The sequence below is a fragment of the Pempheris klunzingeri genome, chromosome 14 (genome assembly GCF_042242105.1).
Source record: "Pempheris klunzingeri isolate RE-2024b chromosome 14, fPemKlu1.hap1, whole genome shotgun sequence".
NCBI lineage: Eukaryota > Metazoa > Chordata > Actinopteri > Acropomatiformes > Pempheridae > Pempheris > Pempheris klunzingeri.
In genome coordinates this window covers 3,631,651-3,653,365 of record NC_092025.1, presented here as the reverse complement: position 1 = coordinate 3,653,365, position 21,715 = coordinate 3,631,651, and the positions used below count along the sequence as shown (strand labels likewise).

At 42.7% G+C, this 21,715-nt stretch overlaps 1 protein-coding gene across 1 annotated transcript in view; it reads right to left on the bottom strand.

Moving 5' to 3' along the window:
• robo3 (roundabout, axon guidance receptor, homolog 3 (Drosophila)) overlaps positions 1 to 21,715 on the bottom strand; it is a 142,104-nt gene that overhangs the window by 26,774 nt on the left and 93,615 nt on the right. The window contains exons 3-8 of the mRNA XM_070844010.1: positions 13,005 to 13,162; positions 12,178 to 12,298; positions 10,701 to 10,839; positions 9,568 to 9,695; positions 415 to 423; positions 106 to 230 (exon numbers count right to left, since the gene is read on the bottom strand). Of these exons, the coding sequence (XP_070700111.1) occupies positions 106 to 230; positions 415 to 423; positions 9,568 to 9,695; positions 10,701 to 10,839; positions 12,178 to 12,298; positions 13,005 to 13,162 (680 nt within the window). The remainder of the gene's footprint in view (positions 1 to 105; positions 231 to 414; positions 424 to 9,567; positions 9,696 to 10,700; positions 10,840 to 12,177; positions 12,299 to 13,004; positions 13,163 to 21,715) is intronic.

The window sequence follows — 21,715 nt, the reverse complement described above, 5'->3', positions numbered from 1 at the left end:
ACTGTTCCCCAATACACCTTCAGTCAGACCCAAACGGCTCAAAGGGATGTATGAAATAGAAGGCGTGTCACAGTTGACTTTAATACGTCTCGGGAAGCTTCTTACCTGGCTGCCCTCTTTTTGCCAAAAGACAGCAGGTGGAGGGTTTCCTTTGGTGCCGCAGAGGAAGGTGACGGTGCGACCTGGAGCTGTGATCTGGTCCCGCGGTCGAACCACAATCTGTGGGGGCACTGCAACGCAGACAACAGAGTACAATGGTTATCAGGGCACGGTAGAAGTGGCATCTTTTTGGGTGTGTGTGTGCGTGTGTGTGGTTGTGAGGTCAGTGTGTGTTGAGCAGGCGTAATGTAGTGAGAAAAGGCCAGCAGTGACACTGAGTGCATTAAGCCGTGACAGACCACTAGTGATGACAACAGCTCATAACTGACAACTCTCTTACTCAAGTTCTCTGTGTCTCCTTATCTCTAACACACACACACACACACACACACATGCACGCACACACACGCACATATGGACGCACACACACACACCCACACACACACACACACACCCAGAGGCACACAATCACTTGCACATATTACTGCATGAAACCGAGCAATGCAAATCTGTGCTGCTGCTACCAAACATCACTCATATTGCTTTCAATCGGCTGTTTATTCTCACCTGCAGACAATCATACGAGCTCAAGTTAGTTTGTCTGACTGCCTCAGCACTGAAACACTTGGGGGGCAAAGTGGGGCACACCTTTTTAATGCAGAGGCAACAAAGTCCCATTCCAGAATAGGAAGAATAGAGAAATTATAATAAAATTGAAAATAAGAAAATAACCAGTAAAATATGTGCATCATACTTCAATACTGTACACAAAAAATAATTCTATAACAGAAGCAGTACATCAAAAATATGTAAAAATGTTTGGATTATATATATATATATATATATATATATATATATATATATATTATATATATTTAACAACAACACAGTATACAGAAAAACAAAAACTAACAAAATAAGAAATACAAAAATCTGCACTGTACAACAATACAGAACAACAGTGCACCAATACTGCTGAGGAATAAACATAGTGTCTTAAATAGCTAACATCAGAACTAAGAGTAAAAGTAAAGATGTAAACTACGTTGTTGGCCAAACTTAGAAAATGAGCAAGATAAAGAGAAAGTGAGAGTGAGCTGAGAGCACTAATAAGCAAGAGAGGGGGAGCAGTGATGAGGGAACAAAGGCAGTGAGCAGGAGAAAGCAAGCTTAATTAGCTAATTGTTTAGTAGCAGATCTGCATTCAAACTGACACAAGTAAGAAATAAACACTCAGCAAGTTGCCTATTTGGAGGCAGCTTTCTCATTTTCTACATGTCTGCTTTGCATCACATCACGATCAGTCATTTTCTCAGGTCTCAGGTCTGTAAATGGGTATGCATAAAGGGGACTATTAGCTCCTGGTTTAGTTCCTGTGGCTCCTCACACCAGGACCTATTAGGGCAGAAAGGGTTATTTGCCTCCAGCAGGATGGGGATACAAAATAGATTGCCTGTGACCTTGATATGTTTGGCTTTGATTGATAAAACCTGTTATAGATGCTTACTGGTTAAGCTATGAGCCTTCATGATCCATCTCCTATGTCTGGGTGTGAAGCATTTCAAAATGGCCACCCAGAACCCACAGGAGCCTGAATTCAGGTTTGTGGGTCACCTTTCTGATCCCGGGCAGCAGGCTAATCAGATGTCCTAAATAGAGGGAGGGCAGGAGGGGAAGTCTCTCTCTCACACACACACACACACACACAAGCACGCACGCACGCACACACACACACACACACACTTTGATTTCTATTGATTCTGTAGCTGGTGACAGGCCTTCCTCCACAGGGGGGGGTGTGAATGCATAATGATGCCCTCCACCAGTCCTAATTGATTTCTCATCTTCCCACCTGATCTCCTGCTTCTCTTTCATTCTCCGTCTCAATTAGCATTGAGAGAAAGGGAGAGGAAGAGAAAGGCAGGGAGGTGGAGAACCTTCCCAAAGAATAGCCAGACGAGTAACAGAAAAACACTTTAACTAAATCATAGTAACTGAATAAACAGACGAGTTTCCATCCATGTTTGCTTCTTTTGTGAAATTTAGATTCGCACAAAGAATAAAAAAACCTGAATGATGAAGTGGAGTCACTAAACAATGAAACGTCACAATGAACTTTGATACATACTTGCATACTGTCTCGCATACAATATGCAATGTTGCTGTGTGCCTTCCTTACAATCGATGGTAATAGATGTAAACAAGCCTTTTCTTTTGTGAATCCGATGAATGGTGAATCTAGTGAGAGAGAAAAAAACCCTGACCCTGACAGGCTGCAGCGCTGTGAGTAGTCTGCAGCAGTCTGAGCTCTTTTCCTTTCAGTTCATCGGTTGCAGGGTTTAAAGACAACATAACTTTGCTTCAATTTGCCAAACCAAAGCAATTAAACTTTGAGAAATGCTTGCTGACATTAGTTACTTCGGTGAAGAGCAATTTCTCTTCTGTGTTGTTGAGGGGGTTAGAGGTCAGTTCAGTGCTTAAATTAGGAGAAAACAACTCGGAAACCAAGATAAACAGAGAAAAACAAGTCCGAAAAACAGACCGTCGCTAAAAGCAGATGAGCGTGTACTCCTGAAATTTTCTCTGATGTGAAATGTCGGTCCAGTTCTAGATTGAGAACCCCTGAGAATCCCTAGCTTCTTTTCTGACTTGTGAGCTCTAATCGCTAACCTTAGATGAGCGCACAATTCCCGTGCCATGGGAATTAGCCTGCTCTTTGCTATCCTAAAGACCGCTTCCTCCACAGGCCCCTCCTCACAGCAGGAGGGGACGCTTGTGTCAGCCGAAGCATAAATCACAAATAGGAGGGCCGTTGGCAGGGTCACGTCCTGGGACCAAACATGCAGCCCCCTACTAACCCTAAAGCTCAAACATGTCCCCAGTGTGGATGTGAACGACAGTGGAATATGCACCAGTGACGCAGAACCCCAGCTTTCACTTCCAAGCCACCTCAAGGATATGCTTCCCGTCAAGACTGATGCAAGGTCTGAAATATTAAAGAAATGCAGTGTAATACCCACTTCTTATGTAATGTAACTCCAGGCTTATGAACATACAGATGTGATGAACACACAGGGAGAAAAAAGCACTGGATCAGAACACTGTACCAAGCAGGCCATTTTCACAAACATTTGTCAACACCTGAACACTTTCCCCTCACGCCTGACACAAAGCCGTAACTTTGACCCAAATACAGTGACAGCTAGGAATATTCAGGCTATTAAAATGCCGTTTTTGGTGCACTACACAGCCCTGTCTGGAGAATAACAATGTTTGATTTGAGGAGGCAAGTCGGCACATTGCCTGAGGCTGTAATAAATAATTAGCAATAATGGGTGCACTCGATGCGACACTGAGCTTTAGATTTAGGGCAGGGAGAAACATTAGCATCCTCACATGGGATGGAAACGGGGAGATGGTTTGGAACAGAGCAGCTGAAATATACATGACAGAAATCACCAAACAATGCCTCCATGTCATGGAAGCTATTTGCACAGCACGTCGCTTGTACAGTAATACGGTATTGTGAGCTGCTGGCTTTTAGGTGTGACAGCTGGTATTTGTTTAAAGTGCCCATAAAAAATACAGAAACTGTATCTGCTTATCAAACACCCCCTGGAACCTTCATTTTCCAAATTTATGAAATATATAACCAGGTGTCCAAAAATGATGGCACATAAACTGATGACTGCAGGAGGCAGTGTCAGGGAGGTAAACTGGGGAATGTCTAAATAAAGAATGAAACACTTGAGACAGGAATTCAAAGGAGCCTGAAGACTTCTTTTATATGCTGGATATTGCCAGAGCTGAAGAACACATAACAGGGCTAACATGCCAAGAGGGAGGCAAAAATAGACAAGGACTGCAAGTGAAATTTCCACAGCTTTTACGATAAGAACTGTCAGATTGAAGGGGGAAAGTCTAAACTTAGTGCAAAGTCTCTTTGACCGTCTGTGTGTGTCTCTTTGATGAGAGCCAAATGCTCTAAAGATGGGAAGAATCCTGCAAAGTGAAGATACATGGCCAGTCCATACTTATTAAATTGGTCATTTAAAGTTGAGTGGAAGGAGATATTTTTTTTGGTTCAACTTATCATTGTAAACATGATTGCACAGTGTAAAAGCTATAAAATAATGACACCATCAGCGTTTAGACTGTTTAAGGCACAAAGGAAGCCCTTTACATTGCCTTTTTGTCCTTGATTGGTAAATAACACAACCTACTATCTACTAATCTACTGATGAAAACAGCCAGATGTTTTACTCTGCCTGTATCATAGCACTGAGATCAACTTTCTTGTGGTGGCCTTTCTAAAATAATCAGTCGTGATCATCACAGAGTTGATCCATCAGAAAGGCGGCTGAATATCTGAAGATGTTGATCCAGTTGTCTTTGCAACAGCGTGCAATCATACCGCTAAGAATCGCAGTTACCCAATTCCAGTTTAACTCTTGTATGGTGTCCGGGTCTGTGGGACCCATTTTCATTTTTTTATAAAGAGCAAAATGATACGATTAATTATTTTTTCAAACTCAGACTCGTTGGCCTTGGCTCATATTGATGCGTCTGAGTTTGAAAAAATGATTAATCGTACAGTTTTTCTTTTGATAAAGAAAATGAAAGTGGGTGAAATCGGGTCCACAAACCTGAACACTATACAAGGGTTAAGGGTGAGGTTAAATCATTTGGTGAGGATTAAAGTTCCTTTTCTGATGGGATCAGACGACACAAACAATGTATGTCTCCTCAGAGGGGTCTCATCATGGTCCTGCCTCAACTTCAACAACATCATGTCAAACTACATAGTCATTTGATCCTGACAGATATTAGCTTGTGGCCTCCTTGATGTGCATGACCAAAGGCAGGAGCAGCCACAGAGACTTTCAGGAAAAGGAAGAGGTATTCTGTCTCTTTAAGTGTTTTAGTTGAGTTTTTTCCATAACCTAAACCATTCCGTAGTTGCCAAAAACATTGGCATTGAAGGTAATCCAGGGTTTTGCAGAGTCGTCCTGGCGGCTGGCGTTCTTGCCTGGTGATAGGGCTGCTGATCCCAACTTTTGTTGCATTTGGGATCCTCATGAGCAAAACGGAGCAGAGAAATGTTTCAACCGGCTCAGCTGCTCACCACATACTGTGCTCCCACTAAGACGGATCAGAGCGTACGTTTTGTTCTACTGCTGTTGTAAGAAAAGGGCGTGTTGCTCAATCACATAGCAGAGGTAGACAAAGTGCTTACCACCAAAGCATCTTACCTCCTCCATTCCCCCATCCACACTTGATGTGTGATTTGCACCAACATACTGAAGCTATCACACACGGGGGAGCACAGATATACACACAATCCCAGCAGGAGTTCCTCAGGGGGGTTGATGTGACAGGCAGCTGTCGCAGTCTCACGCTGATGCAGACAGCATGTTACACACACGTACGCTTGAGTAAACACACTCTCACGCTGCTGCTGCTGCTGCTGCTGCTGCTGCATGAGTCTTCAGCCTTAACCTTTCATATAACCACCTCACTTTGTCAGAAACACACACACACACACACACACACACACACACACTCACACACTTTTCTCCTATTTTCGTTCTGAAATGATGATGGAGGAGGTGGTTCTATAATAGGCATAATGTCTTATAGCTGGACCATAATTCATCTAAGCTTTTATTTAATTTGGAGTAGGCCCAGAACTCCCGCCTTTTTATCCAACATCAATATATGAACTGGAGGGCTGGGACAGCTTTGAATAGACTGAGAATAAGTTATGGAGGCAGTGGTGTAATTCTTAGCTTTTATATAGTCTTAGTACCCTTAGGCAAGACAAAGAAGTCAACCCCTAATAGGGGAAGTGACATAGAAATTTAATTGCACTCAATTCAAAAGGAAGGCCATAATGCCTGTATATACAATATGGAAAGAAACTCAACATTGGTGGTACACCTTACAGACATTTTCCTTCCCATCTCTGCTTCTTCAGTCTTGTCCAACACTGGACAGTTTTCAAAAGACACATTAAGTCCTGTTCGCTTGATGTTTACCATGTTGGTGCTTTTAATTTAGTCAGCAATCCCAACTGAATACAGAGCAAATCACGGGTTAGAGGAGTTTTGGGGATTGTCATGTCAGCAAGGTCACTTTGGGGCCTTGTACCCCCCCCCCCCCCCTCCTCCCCGCTGTGAAAGGATTGGCGTGCCCCAGTTTAACTGCCCCTTGGCTCCAGCCCTCTTCAGGATGTCCTGATCATTATCAAGCATGACTGATATGTTATGTTAATCGGAGGTGTTGTGGTGGGAGTGATCGAAGTAGCCAATTTGTTATTCTGGCCAATGTCGAGATAGAAATCAGGGCCAGGTAATGTGAGATGTTACTAAAAACCATCTAACTTGTGATGAAAGATGTGTGGTCCAGATAAAAAAAAGGTCAGATGAAAAGAAAGATGCTCACATCCTCCTCTTGGCTTCTGACATTGACTGCGTCTCTGTAATTTCTGTGGTGTTCAATAGGACATTTTCAACCCAAAACACTCCACACCTACCTGTCCCATTTATATAACACCCATATGCTCCCTTCAGCACTCAAAAATGAGTAATTTTTGTTTAGTGCCGAGTCTTAAAATGGTATTTTCTTGATAGCAGAATAGTCTGAGAGAATGAACGCTGACTGACATTTCAGTCAGAGAGTGTTGAAAACACTCTCATCTCTTTTTTCTGATTCTTCGCTTGTTACAAAATAATAAATAAATAAACAAATAAAGGTCAGAATCAATACTGGAGTCAAAAATCTGTTAAAATAAGTTTCATGTAATGTGGACTGATGTGGTATTCACACGTTTTGCCCACAGCTTCCCAAACCAAACAGATGACTGTTTGAATAGACAGAATCTGTTGATGTCCTCTGAGCGTCATAGCTTAACAGGGTTGTTTCACCCCTCTCTATTGCTCCTGCCTACGCATATGTGAAGTGAGCGAGAAGCATAGTGAAAAGTCAGCTTTTAAAACACCAAGCCCCTTTCAGAAACAGTGCTGTACACTGATGTGTAAAACACACACAGAACACACAGGGACAGCACAGTTAGAACTCACCTAAACTGCTCCTAAAACTCATCATTTACACTCCCTACTATTTATTCCATTTTTTGGTTGTGACATTGGAAAAAGAAACCATCTGACAGCCGATTCCTCAGACTCCCATGAAAAATTGTCACTCCTTTCATCAATTACATGTTTGTCTTCCAGGAACGCCAATGGAAATCTCACGCACTGTAATAAATAGCTGTGAAAAGACAATATTTTCACTTCTGTGGAGAAAGGTCTGCTTTCCCGGCTTTGGTATATTATGCCACACAGACAAAGCCCAAATACACATGGAAATGATATCATGCCCGAGCAGAGTGGTGAGTTCGTCAGCCTCCAAACTGCACTGCTCTGTTTGCTGAGGGGTCTCTGCTCAAGAGGAAACCATGTAAAATGATTGCTGTGCAAAGTACAGAGATACTGTTTTTCACAGCATGTCAGTATATTGCTGCAGCATTGTTATACTGTTTTCATTTGTTTTAAAGTGTGTGGGATTTAGGGTTTTATCCACTGTAGTGCCCTTTCACTGTAGGTCTAGTTGTTTTGGTAGGAGTGCAAGCATTTTCTTTGTGGTAATGGAAGCCACTCATAGATGAACTGAAGCATGATTGGAGTGCAGTTGTGGAAAATCAAAAGTCTACTTCTCGTGTTTCCAGAGGTACTTAAATACTAAGTGACTATCCTCTACTCCTAATGGGCAAAAAGCAACAGCGGTAGTGGGGGTTATGCTTCCAACACGGTAACCTTAACAAACACAAACACACACGCATGCAAAGATGGGATGAAATGGATTACTTACTGGATGGGCCGACTGCGATGGAATGATGCAGAGAGGGGTGGAAAAGAAAAGAGGAGAAGATGAATGAGAGTGAGATGGAGAGCTCATGATGAACAGTGATACTAGATGGAACATTTGAACAAGACTTTGGAGGAAAACCACACACGTCTATTCACAATGAATAATCACGTTCATTGATTGAATTTGAATGGCTGCTGTTTAAATGAAGTGGTCCCGAAGGAAAGAAATGGCGGACGAGCAGGAGGAGGAATGATGAGCTGAATGTGGGTATACAGGTGAGGATATAGAGGTTGAGTTCTGATTGATCTGTGGTTATGTACAATGCAAGGATATTTTTCTTTGTGTGTGTGTGTGTGTGTGTGTGTGTGTGTGTGTTCGGGGGGGGGAGGGTGACTCCTATTATCAGCAGCAGCACGCACCAACCCACAATCAATCACCATTTGCCACACAGCTGCCGCTGGGACCGACTTCTTCATTGTGCTGCAAAATTCTATTAGTAAAGTGTATTTGTGTAGATGTGTGTTTCCTCCTGCACCAACAAATACCTGTGTCTGTTTGTCACTGCATGCATGTGGGTATAGCATGTGAGCATACGTTTGTTGACAGATGTCAGTGTGAGGGTACAGACTGGAGGGCCCGCTCATAGAATCGACTGTTAGAGAGTAAAACTCTAAATATTCCCTTTTATCATCACAAATGACAGATTTCTCATCCGGCTGCCTCTCTTCAAGGGACTGACTTTATTCTAATACAATTTCACTGCTTTTTGATCTTGGCTCTCTCTCTCGAGGCATGACGAGTCCAGGCATGAAAGGAACCTAAAATCCATTTTTCACTTTTTCTCTCTTATATTTTCAGTTGCGAGCATGTCTCCAGTGGTATATTATGGGCAGTTTTGACCTGCTACAATGTCTGTCAGGCTGTCTATCCACAGGTTCTTAGGTGCAACATCTCCTCATATCAACACTTGGACGTTGATGATCGCATTCAACATGTTCTTCAAGGGAAAAGTGGCTTAATGGCAAACGCTCCACAAAAGCTAACAAACTTAATTCATTAAAGAAAAAGCAATTCAATGAGAGAATGCTGGTAGGTGACATGTTGTGCAAAACTGTCCATCTGTGCAAATAATTTACTCATGTATTCAGTGGTGAAATCCAATGTTCTGCCAGTGCAGAATTTCCTCCACTGAAGTTCCACCTCTTAACATTGTCTATTGAACAGAGATGGATAACACTGTTTTTAACTGGTGACAGATTTCAATTGTGGAGAAAGTGACACTTTCTTTGGGAAAGTTCCCATCATAAGGCATTCTTTTCACACTTCATATCAAATTAAATAACTTGCTAAGAAGAATGGCTTTGCAACTTACACATTTTGCAAATCAGTTCACTCATATTCCTTCTCAACACCTACACTTTGACTGTGCAGCCAGCTGGCACAGTCTGGAGCTGGAGCTGAAATCTCCGTTGCTTGAAAGGCAAACTGAATTCAAGCTCAGGGAAGAAATGTTACTACAGTGTTTCTGTGTGATGTGTGCGTCTGCTGTTTGTGTTGGTGTGCGTAATGAGTGAGGAAGAGCGGCTCGGGCCTTACCGTGCACTTGCAGGGTACCCGAAGCCTCAGCTTTGCCCACGCTGTTCTCTGACACACAGGTGTAAGTGCCCTCGTCCTCGCCTCGCACCTGGGTCAGACGCAGGCTGTTGTCACTGCGGATCTCAAATCTGGAAGGACGGAGGCACACGAGATTTAGCACAAAATGCAATATATCACCTTTCTGTGAACAGCAGGATGTCATTTAGGTGACAATCTGAGATTTTCATTTTCATGTATGTATGTATGTATGTACACGTCTATAATCTAAATTTCTGAGCAAGAAGCTGATGTGGTTACTTCACACAGCAATAGATGCATGTGGAGACACAGTGTTTGTTATCCTGTGTAGCTTTAAGCCAAAAAAAGGACCAAAAAAAAAAAGCCACCAGAGTCTCCCTGTGTAGAATCCTGCTAACAACAAGGGTACATTTTAACCTATTTGCCTCGAGGGATCATTAAAGCTTCATCCAATCAGCTCCACAAAAAGTGTGAGAGAAGGAGTGAGAGAGTCTCAGTACCACAGTCACAGTGGCTGTTATCACTTCTGGCATTATCACTACTATTCCTGACAGCAGGGGAAGTACAGTAGCAGTTTAATTAATATGATGCTTATTATTTGAATGATCATCTCTCTTTCTTGTTACTAACACAAGCTGCTGCACCATACGAAGCATACATCATTGTTCCTCAAATAACTTTTAATCTTAGGAATGACGTATTGTAAACAGCACTCCACTGGCTTATAAAAGCAATCATTGTGGCTCCATGAGAGCTGTGATGTCTTTCAGTTTGTCGTCCTTCACACCTCCAAAACATCTTCTCTTCAAAACCTTGTGCTTATTTTGTAAATTGTGTAAATTATGTGAGTTCAGCCACTGGGAGAAAATCAGAGGCTCAATCAATCGTTCAATCTTGCCTCACATCACAGTTCTTCTCTAATTGGAAGCTTTATATAATTAGTGAGAAATGATACCATTTCACATACATACATTACTAGTTACTGGAAATGTGATATGTTGCTAAGTAACACTGTGGCACCAAGCATGTATTGTTGGTACGATGATACCAGGATGCTGCTGACGCATCATGCAGTTCAGCAAACAGAAAGTGCACGAGTGCTGTTTCCGTCGTACCTGCCCCGGGGCAACTCTCCCTCCTCTCTCCGCCAGCGGACAGTCGGAGTCGGGTCTCCATGCACCTCACAGAAGAAGTCCACCGTATCGTCTGCCAACACCACCTGGTTCACCGGCTGTTTGGTGAACACTGGCCTCTCTGAAATTAGACAGAGACGGATAATGGAGGTGATGATTAAAAGTGCTTGTGGTGCTACTTCCTAATTGCAGAGTGACTTTTCACATTTGTCAGCAATACAGCACACTGCCTTTCATGGAACAGAGGAGTGGACTAACCTGGGATAGCTGGGCCACATTCACATACAATTTATGAAATAAAATCCAGTCTTTAGAGATGGAAGAGCAATACGATAGAGGCCACAAAAAAAAAAAAAGAATAGGGGAGTAATGGAGCAGAAGAGGAGCAGGAGGTGAAGGGTTGGGAGGGTTAAACGTGGTGTGGAAAAGCATTGCGCCAGAGCTCATTTTGAGTTTGAATATTTGATCTGTGCCTCACCCGAGCCTGAGAGATTTCTCATCAAACCGTTACCAAGAAAAAAAACGTCTGGGATCAACACATGCAGGAACTGATAATGAATATTTATTGACGCAACAATCTAACGATGCTCGATGAATCATTGCATTGTTGCAGCAGCAGAGGCTGTAGATGAGAATAAGACAAAAAGTGACCACTAAAGAAATAAACTGTGAAAAGTAAATTAAACATGGTGATAATATCAACCAAGGACATTTTGCATTTTAAGTTAAAGGCCCAATGCAGGTGAATAACACCACTGAACTGCAGAGGTGGAAGAAGCAATACACCATGTCCACAGAGACGAATATGCATTGTCAGCTCTTATCAAGATCATAATCACTTTTTGAAGCTGTGGCTGAGAAATTAGTGCAGATGTGCACTGGTTATTATCTCGCAAATTTCACAGATGGCAGTAATATTAAATAAAAGTGTCGTGCAGGAAGCATAGATTGATAAATTAGGCGTTACACACAGGGTTAAGGTTTACTGTTGCACCGCAGAGCACAGAGGAGCAGCATCTGGGTGGTGCTGGTGGTAGTGAGGGGGAGGACTGAAAAGAAAATATCAATTTTCTATGTGTTTCCTAGAATCAATACACACTTTGAGAATGCTTATGCTGCCGCTCTTCTCAGAGCAAAGCAGAGAATCAGGGAGGAAGAAAGAAGCAGAGAGGTCAGGAGAGCAAAGCAAAGGGCGGCTGGAAGGGAAACATTCATCTTCTGCTCCAACAACATCAGCTGAGGAAAGAAAAAGTGCAGCCCAGAAGAAATAAATCACAGTTTACTGATTCTTTGAAGATGTAGATCTTTGCATGTGAAATACAGTTTATGAAAAGTAGGCATGCTTTCATAGAATTCTGTGGTGGGATAAAAAAGTCGATTGCTGTCATTAATTGTTTTATTCACCATGCAGTATCTGCAAGTTGACTAAAACTCAGTGAGAGGCAGTAAAATGACTCACCAAACACCACCAGCTCAGCGGGATCGCTGTCTTTCTCTCCAACCATGTTGGTTCCAACACACACATACATGCCAGCATCACTTTTCCTGGTGTTGGAAATCATTAACTTGCCTCCTCGCATCTGAAAATGAGGGACGAAGGGAGGAGAAGAGAGGAAAGGAGAGGAGGGACAGAAGGAAGTAGATGAAAAGGTAAGCAGAGAAGGAGGAGGGTGGTGAGGAAGAGGAAGAGGGTGGGGTAGAGGTGTTGGTGGAGGAGGGGGGAAGAAAGAAGACAAATGGAAAGAGGTTGGAAACAGGATATTGAGTCATGTTAGTCAAGAGAGAAGCCTCTCTGTCACTGTCAGTGTGTCATGGCAGGAGGCTCCTCTTCCACAGTGTGACCATGAGACCCGCTCATCCCCACAGAAACATCTTCACCTGCTCAGCTTGGAATAAGTAGCTGCACTGACTGATGCTGACCTGTGATGTGCACACACATGCATGCTGCAGGTTACGTGCCTGGTTTTATTCTACTATTCTATTCTATTTTCAGAGGGCGGTGTCCTAGTGAACACCCTTTAAGGGTTCAATTAACAAAAATCAATTCTGTCCAATGGCAAAGCTGATTTTCAATTACAAGCAATGATGGAACTGGATTATTCTTAATCAGGGGTTTCTCATCAATACTTAAAAGTCCTTATTATCGATTGGTCGGTGGGTGACAAAAGAATGGGGGCTCACTTGAAAAACAATAATTCTCTAAAAATATCTCGGACACAAGTGGGCGAGGCGAGGTCCATCTCATTAAAAAAACAGATTTCTGCAGAAAAGAACCAGCCAACTCACAGTGATCCTCTCATCTCGGTCATTGACCCGGATGTTGTTTCTCTTCCAGGAGATGGTGGGCTCAGGGTGGCCTCTGGGGGGGATACACTCCATGACAGCTGGTTCACCTGCTGCTACCACCACATCGCTGGGCGTTAGACGGAAGTCATCTCTCAGAACTGGGGAAAAGGAGGAAGGTGCAGAGACATGGTCAGACCGTGTCTGAACCTTTTTGTTGATGATACTATATTGTGTCTAGTTTATATGTAGTTCTACTAACTTTCTGCTGACATTTAGCTTGATGATGATACTTTCCCTTATCTGGTGAGGCAAACATGTCCTGTTGACTTTTTACTGACATCTGGCATTCAGAAACACACGGCCTGAATGCCAAACAGGTGCAAATCAAAAATTAGGATAATCTCTCACTGTTTGACTGAGCTGAATAACAGCAAGTATGACAGGACATTGTTACTGATAGTGTGTGACTGTGAATTTAATATGATGAGCGTGTCCCTGAGGTCTTCATTGACTCTGTGTCATTTGTGCGGCATCACAGTACATCAATAATAAAGGCTTGAGTCGCTGACACAGTAGATGAATTATTCAATCTGACCCACAAACACACACCTTGGGAAATCCACATGCATAAATACATCTGATATGTGGTCAAGAAAACAAGTCACCATTCTAACAAGTACATCACCATATCACCTGCAGGAAGCCGCTACAAATAGCGAGTCCAGAAAAGAACTCCCTCTCTTTTCGCTTTCCTGGAGTCTATTCATAAAACATTAGAGACGTGTCCTCAAGTCAGTCCGCCTCCTTTACCTCCAGATTCCTCCCTCTGTTTCAACACACTGTTGCTGTTACCTGAGGGCATTGGGCATTGTGACGTCTCACTTTACAGGTGTGGAGTATAGTTTTGCAGCCTGGGATGATGTACTGACAACACTAGGGAGTGGACCAGGAAGAGGCCGAAGCCATGCAGGCCTGCAGGATAGAAGTCTGGCCTCAGCCACTCCAGGGAATCACAAAGGGGATAAAACAACAAAATGGCTTCTTTTGCATTTCTATCTGGTCCGAACATCCCCCAAAAAGCTACCCTAACTGATCTAAAAAGCAGATCCTCCCAAAGTTCCTTTTAACATCACAAGCCATTTATGAATTTACTTAAAAATCTCTCAAACTCTCAAAATAGCACTTAAGGGTTTATCAAATTCCTACTCTTAAATACTCCACAACGTTATCTTTGAAGCTATGAGTAGCTCTGAGATTTGGACATCAAGGAGCTGGTGGATGATTAATTGATATAAGAGGATAGCATGGCTGGTTTGCATACATTACGGCAATCTCATTTACGCTACTGAGACAACCATACAAATGAGCTGAGAGAAAACCAGTTACTTCACCTTAAAAAGTGCAAGTCATATCAGAAAGTGGTGTCCTAACTTACACTCCACAGACTTTTGAAAACCGCTACTAAAACTGCTGTCTGTAAAGAGTTTAGTTGTTTAGTATGAATGAGCAGCTCTTTTCTGAGTCTGTATTCTACTTATAGTTATATATTAAATAAATAAATAAGTAATAATATCAAATAACGATTTTTACAGAACTGTTAAGTACATATGAGCACAACTTCCAGCCTACATTTATGAGGATATGGTCCAATCATTAGGCTGTTCTATTCACATTTCATCTGAAACCCTGTCCTCACTGAGGAATCTTTGACAAGATGATCACAGCATTCAAGAACATCAGTGAATTGAATCAGGTGAATTGATGGATGGGGTCCACTCGTATTGAATCCGCTATGGCAGGAACATCTACTTAAGTCAGTTGCAGCACAAGTATTTTCATTTGTAAATGAGTAGTATGTACTTTAAGCTAAGTGCCTCTTCTTGAAGTGAACATTCTATTACTCTTTCCAACTCCATTCAGCCTTGAGGGACCAATATCAATGTAACCCTGCAAAAACCAGATGTATTCAATTCACGGCTGTCCTTTAGAAATGTGTCTTCAGTGTTATGTTTACATTTGCCCTCAACATTAATAGAATACAGAATAGTTTTCAAAGCTGTTGGACATATTCTCATATTTACTCACTTTATACATGGAACCTTGAGCAATGGGAGAAGAATACATAGTTTGTTATTGCAGTGGAATATCAGAGTGTAAAACCTCTAGATGCTCAGAGCTATCTACCATGGAACCAGTGGCTAAAAACAAATATTTATCTCCGCCTATAAACATGATTTTATGTTCATGTAAAGCAGCGACTTGTTACCGTTTGACACTAAACGTTTTCTCCAGGCATTTTGTCTTCAGAATCAATCAATACTGATGGATTGTGTAATGTGTACAGTGTGCTTGTATATTTCATGTATGCCTGTTTGCCTTGATACATGTGTGGGTGTGGGTGGTGGGTGGTGGGTGGGTGTGTCCACATGCAACAAACAGCACCAATGTCACTGTAATGTCACAGGCCAGCAGGGGAGGGTCACTGCCTCGTCTGATTAATGACACACCTCCCTTTATGACAGTGCCGACAGGCCAACAAAGCCCCAGGACATTACCATTATCATCACCATCCATATATCTATGTGTCCATCTGTCCATCCATCCATCCATCCGAATCATCATTCACACTCAGACTTCAAACATCTCTTTATCTGACATACCTTGGTTTGTGTGGAAAATGCATAGTATCTCAATGTCAGCCTGTACGCCGCGAAGGCTCATTTCTCTTGTCAAGATAGCGTGGCGTCCTCTTTGAATGAGGCTGAGCGTGGGTGTGTATGTGAGGAGATAAATCAGCCTGTTTTGTTTGTAATCAAGGTCATGGGAGACGGGCACATCAGTGTTTAAGGAGAAAGGAGGATGTTTTTCATTTCCTCATTAGCTAACGGAGCCTGTGCTTGCCTTTGCCCTGATAAAATACCGGCCTGCACAATTCATTGTGGGTCCCTGGACCGCTATGTTTCTGTCTTCTTTATCTGTGTCTCTGAGAGGGATCAAATTGCCACTTATGGCTTTAGTCAGACCCATATCCTGATGGCCAATTACTTAGCCATAGAGCATTTGGGGCACTCCAAATCCCATTGGTCACTCCAATCCTGGAATGATTATGCCAAACCACACCCCTGACCTTATTTGTACCTGCTCCCACATTTCTCCCAATCACTATTCACAGCAGATTGCAAAACCCTGTTTAAATTGTTCAGGAACCTCTCTCATCACGTAAAGCGAGGAGGGAAATAGGACAGTTTGCTGCACCCCAGGTCTGAATTACCATGCCGCAGGGTTAAAGGACCGCTGCAATGACCTGTCACACACCATTCTGAGATCATGGCTCCAGGGGCCTCTGATCTTTCCCATTCTGCCTCGTGCACTCTCCAGATCTGAGCGGCAAGAGGGTGCCTAGAAGTTTATTAGGCACTGGCAATTACCCATGTGGCCCTCTGGGGCCCATATTAAGTGGGTGCACTTTGACCCTTTCTTTAAACCCCCTCAACAAAGCCAGAGTAATCCCCACCACTGGGCCTGAACGGTGTGTTTTAATCAGAGCACACACACACACAGTATCACACACAGGGTAAGAGATAAGGAGCACAAGTGCATATATTTGAAATATAGATGTCTGATTGGAAGTGAAACCCTGAAAACTGGCAGTGTAATATACATGCTTCACCCACTCTGATACATATAACTAGAGTAGGATGACAGTTCTGTTAAACTGTTTTTACTGAGATATCTATATCTCTAAAAGCTTTGGTTGTATTGAACTGTTGTGGGCAATGTTGTGGCAATCTAATAATGTTTGCATCAATTTAATGAATTGCTTGATTTTTCCCGTCTCTAATTCATTAGTTTTGCAAAAACTGATATTGTCATTCATTGTCATTTTAAGTATTAATTGTTTCTTGAGCTGCAAGGATGGATGCATGAACCGATTAGTCAATCGAAAGAAAATAATCTACTTTAATATGGAATTTTCTGTTTTTTCAAGCAAAAATTCTCAGCTTTCAGCTTTTCAAATGTGTGGATGTTTTTCTTTGTCATATCAAATGGTAAAGTGAACATCATTGGTGTGTAGTGTTGTTTGAATAAAACTATCTAATTAGATGTAGACCTCGGGATGTGCGACAGTTCAAAAGGCATTTTCACTATATTCTGATAATTCAATGACAATGTGTTTTAATGAAATAAAGAATAATCAGCAGTTGCAGCACTAAATGTGTCTCAAGTCGGTTTCTAAAAAAGGGACTAATTCTCAACACAAATACTGCAATAGAAATAAAAATAAATATATCATGAGAGAAGATTTCACCATCCACTCCTAAAACACAACATCTGAGTCTTGGCAATAATCAAAATCAGATCTCGGAGGCTTTTAGTGTCTGTGTCAGATTGCTGTCAGTCTGGATCTTTACACAATGACGTACACATTAGTCACACAAAAACAAGTGACATCCATCTGCATGCAGCATTTATCAGCTTGTGATGTACATTGACGGATGTGTGAATTGCAAATCATTACGAAAACTGAAAACTACCAGAGAGGCGAATCTTTTCTATGCCAAACAAAGTGTGCTATTGTATGGAAGTAATATTTATCCGTGACTGTGTGACTTCTGTGATTTACCTCAGGTGCAAAGTACCAGGACCCTGCTGTATATCAGGGCATCATTTGAGCATTTAATTGGACATAAAAAACACCTTTGGGGGAAGATCAGGTTCACATTTAATTAAAAGGCTTTATCGCTGTCGTTAATGTTCCAAGGACTGCGTGGGTGTATGTGTATGTGTGTGTGTGTGTGTGACAAGAATAAATATTCAGATGGCAGACAGAGAATGACGGATAGTCCCTTGGCAGGCAGAGCAAAGAGAGTGATGGAGGGAGGGGAATCAAGAAAAGCGTCCTCGGGTTTAAGCTCTGTTGTGGGGGATTGAGCTGGTCATCTGTCCATCCATCAGCTTACATCTTGTCCCGACATGAAGCAATCTGCTTTGCTGTGAACACACTGAGGTTTTTGCTCTTTTGTCCAAGTCCATAAATCATTCTTATCCCTTTATCAAGCCTGCTTAAATGCACGCATGAACGTCTTGTCTAGTCTGTTCCCTCTATAGGTGAAGCCTATATGGGAGATTTTTGTCCAGGCCCTTGGGCTCATCAGAGGCCCCCAACAGAAGCCATCTTCCATCAGCTACTCTCATTATCCAGAGTGGACCCCCTCCGATCCCTATCAACCAGTACACCATGATGAAACGGCCTGCACAGGATATTAGTGTGTGTGTGTGTGTGTGTGTGTGTGTGTGTGTGTCAGTGGCGGTGGGAGGGTCTGGAGAGGATGGAGGAGAGGTGGGGGTCTCACAGTTGGAGACAGATGTCCGTGCCGCCTCTAAGCACCCACCGCCCCCCCCACCCCACCCAGTACAAACACAGACACAGATATGCTGCATGGCAGCTGTAGCAGCAAATACAGCAAAACACTGTCTGCATCCAATATGACCAGCTCAGTCCAATATACAGGCTGACTGGAGGCTGTAACACCCCCGCAGTGTTCCAACGCTCTCACACACATACCCACACCCACACCCACACACACACCCACACACAGAAGCCCTTGCCATTTCTTTTTCAACATTGTTTGACAGCTGACCAGAAATGTCCCCTCTTCTAAAAAACCCACTTGTTTTAAAGAGTAATTCCATTTTTCTCACGGTGCTGTCATTTGGCTCTTTGACCTGAGAGTATTTTACAGCCTTGAGTAAATGACATAACATGGTTGAGCTCTCTGCAAATGCTCGTATGGCCAACAGTGAAATTGAGCCAGTGCTAAAGCTAAATGAATGAGAATCACATCGACCAGGCACTTCAATTACTCCTTCCACGAGTCCAGAAGGGTCACCTTCTAAGCCCGAGTGTTACTGCCGGCACTACACTGCAAGCACACAATCACACAATCACACACGCATAACGTGTTCATCAATGTCGAATGCATTTTTCCCCTCAAATTCACTCCCTCCATTTTCTTTTGTCTCTTAGTGTGTTGGCTGGCTCAGCCACTTAGGCCACCATTGCTGCTGCTCAGTCTCATCAGCTGAGTCCATTTAGCAGCTACAACAGCTGCCCCGACCCCACCCACCCAATCCCCACCATCCTCACCCAGAGGCCTCCCACCCATGTTGCCACCAAACGGGGGCAGATTGTTGAAAAGCACCTGGTCTCGATGTTCACAGGATGAAAAACGGTTTCCATGCGTAGCTGCAAAAAATAAGAGCCTAAAAGGTTTAAGTGAATGTTTCAGAAAATCTTCTTTTGTGTTTTTAGTGTCGAGATCAAGTATTAAAATAAATAGAATGACTTTGATAGACCAATGTTTGCCCAGTGTTTGCCAAATTGATCTTGAGCCAGGGGCAGCGCTTCCTATGAGCAGCTGCCTCGGGCGCCATGAAGAGTAGAGCGCCCTGAAGAAAAAAACAAATCAATCAAAGAAAATAAATAAATAATTCTGGCATTAACCAAATGTTTGATGAGCCAGTGATCTAAAGATGCTCTAAAGATGATCCCAAAGATGGTCCAAAGATCACCTTGTCCTGACCAGAAGATGACTGCAGTACAAATTGACATTACATGAAAGCCTTTTTCACAGCAACCCTCAGGAAAACTAATTATTAGCCACTGGGCTCAGATAACACTGAAATGAAACCAACAAGTCACTGTGATGCATTACAGACAGATTATACGCCTGTTAATGGCACAGATAAACCCTCTTACAACATAATCATCAGGCAAACCCAAGAAATTACATTCAATTTACTCTTCATCTTCTCCTCTGAAACTGTTTACAATGCTTGAATAAATTACAAAATGTCTTATCACGTTCGCTACATGTAAAATACTGCTGAAAATTGAATTAAGTGATAAAATATGAGAAACCACCGTCCCCCCCACCCCCCCAGTACTGCTGTGTAAAAAATAGATGAGGTTATCTGTCAAGGTGCGATGTTTCACTGCTTTTTAAGCGCTCATAAATGCCCAGGCCTGGCCTCTCCACAGTGTCTTACATCCAGACATGTTGGAAGGGGGGGTGGGATAAGGGTGGCTGAGGAGTAGGCAGGAGGGGTGGGGGGCTACTATTTGGCAGCCGTATATCCAATATCACAGTGGGCCCCACATGCAGCAGTGGGACAGCACAGGAGGCGCTCATTATCAGCCACACAGACACTAGAGGGAAAAGGGGTGCTCGTGGGGAGGGGCTGTTCAATGTGTGTGTGTGTGTGTGTGTGTGTGTGTGTGTGTGTTATAATGAAGCACATGGCTCATAACATGCTGAGGAACAGAGGTGGAGCATGATCAGGCCAACTTGTGGTCACCCTGTTAGTAAAGAGCTGCAATCATGTGACAATAAGATTACATGTTTAAGCTGGTTCATGCTTTACGTGGGAGTGCATGTGTCACTTTACATGTGGTAAAAATTATGTAAGTCCTGTTACAATTACTGGGAATTAGTTGTGCGCTAATGTATTTGTTACAAATGCAGATGCCACAGTGAAGAAACTAAGACTGAAATACTTAATATCAGCAATGCAGTTGTCGTGTGAACTGTGATATTTGTAAATGTCAAAGTTTCCGTTCATGCACTAGATACACAAAGGTTTCAATGCTTGATTGAACCCTATGGACCCTATGGATTATGTTCCATTATCAGCTGTCTTCTGCTTTTCAGTAACACACATCTAGCAATGTCATCCCCACTGGAAGCCATTTACTCATCATGATCAACACTCTGTATCACAGTGGATGATGCAGTGACTGCACACAGTAGTCTCAATAATGAAGCCTATGGCGGGACTGTTAACCCCTTTCGTCAGGCATAAATCCAGCTACTTAAAGGACACATTACTGCCTGCATTGGCTGAATGTTTGGCACTAGACGGCCCGGAGAATGAGCCAATAAAAACAGAATTTCTACTGAGAACGGGCCAAGATTTTCTCAGGGTGAAAATAATTTATATAAAAAAACATGACAAGAAAAGAGAAAAAGTTTTAATTTCTCTTTTGTAGGCCATTCAGTCATTCTAATAAGTGATGCGTGCAGGTTCATCAGGTTCATCCAGGTAGTTCCCTCAAGACAAAGATGAAGTAAAAGATAGTGAAAGATGAAATATTAATGGTACTTTGGAAATGATTAATGATCAAGAGTACATGACTTTTCGAGCAATGAGCTTCACACTGTACTGTGTATATATGTGAGTGACTAGAAAGCTATTAAAGGCCTTGGCCAACCCTCCAGCTCTCCTTCTGGATCTTTACCTCCCTCCCTCCCTCCACTATCACACATGCACACACTCAAACAGAGCAGAACAAGCCCGAAGGCATGCCAGGCCCATTTGATTGAAATAGCCATATTTCAAGTCAAGAGGGGGGGCCATATTAAAATACTATTTGGCAGGCAAAAAAATCTTCTCACAGTGAAGCCCCCTACCACCAGGTCGCCCACCCCCAACATCTTCCCATTAACCCGGCACTATAGAAAATGCCCCATGTTTGAGCACAGACACAGATAAAACTAGTCTACCGTAAACACAAACATGTGTGTAGATTCAAACACCAACTTTCACACAGTGGAACTTCTTCTCATTTGCGTGCAAATCCTTCCAGTCTCCTGGCATAGAGAGTTCACCTATGAGTGGCTCAGCAGCAGGTTCCCATTCCAATTCTGAGC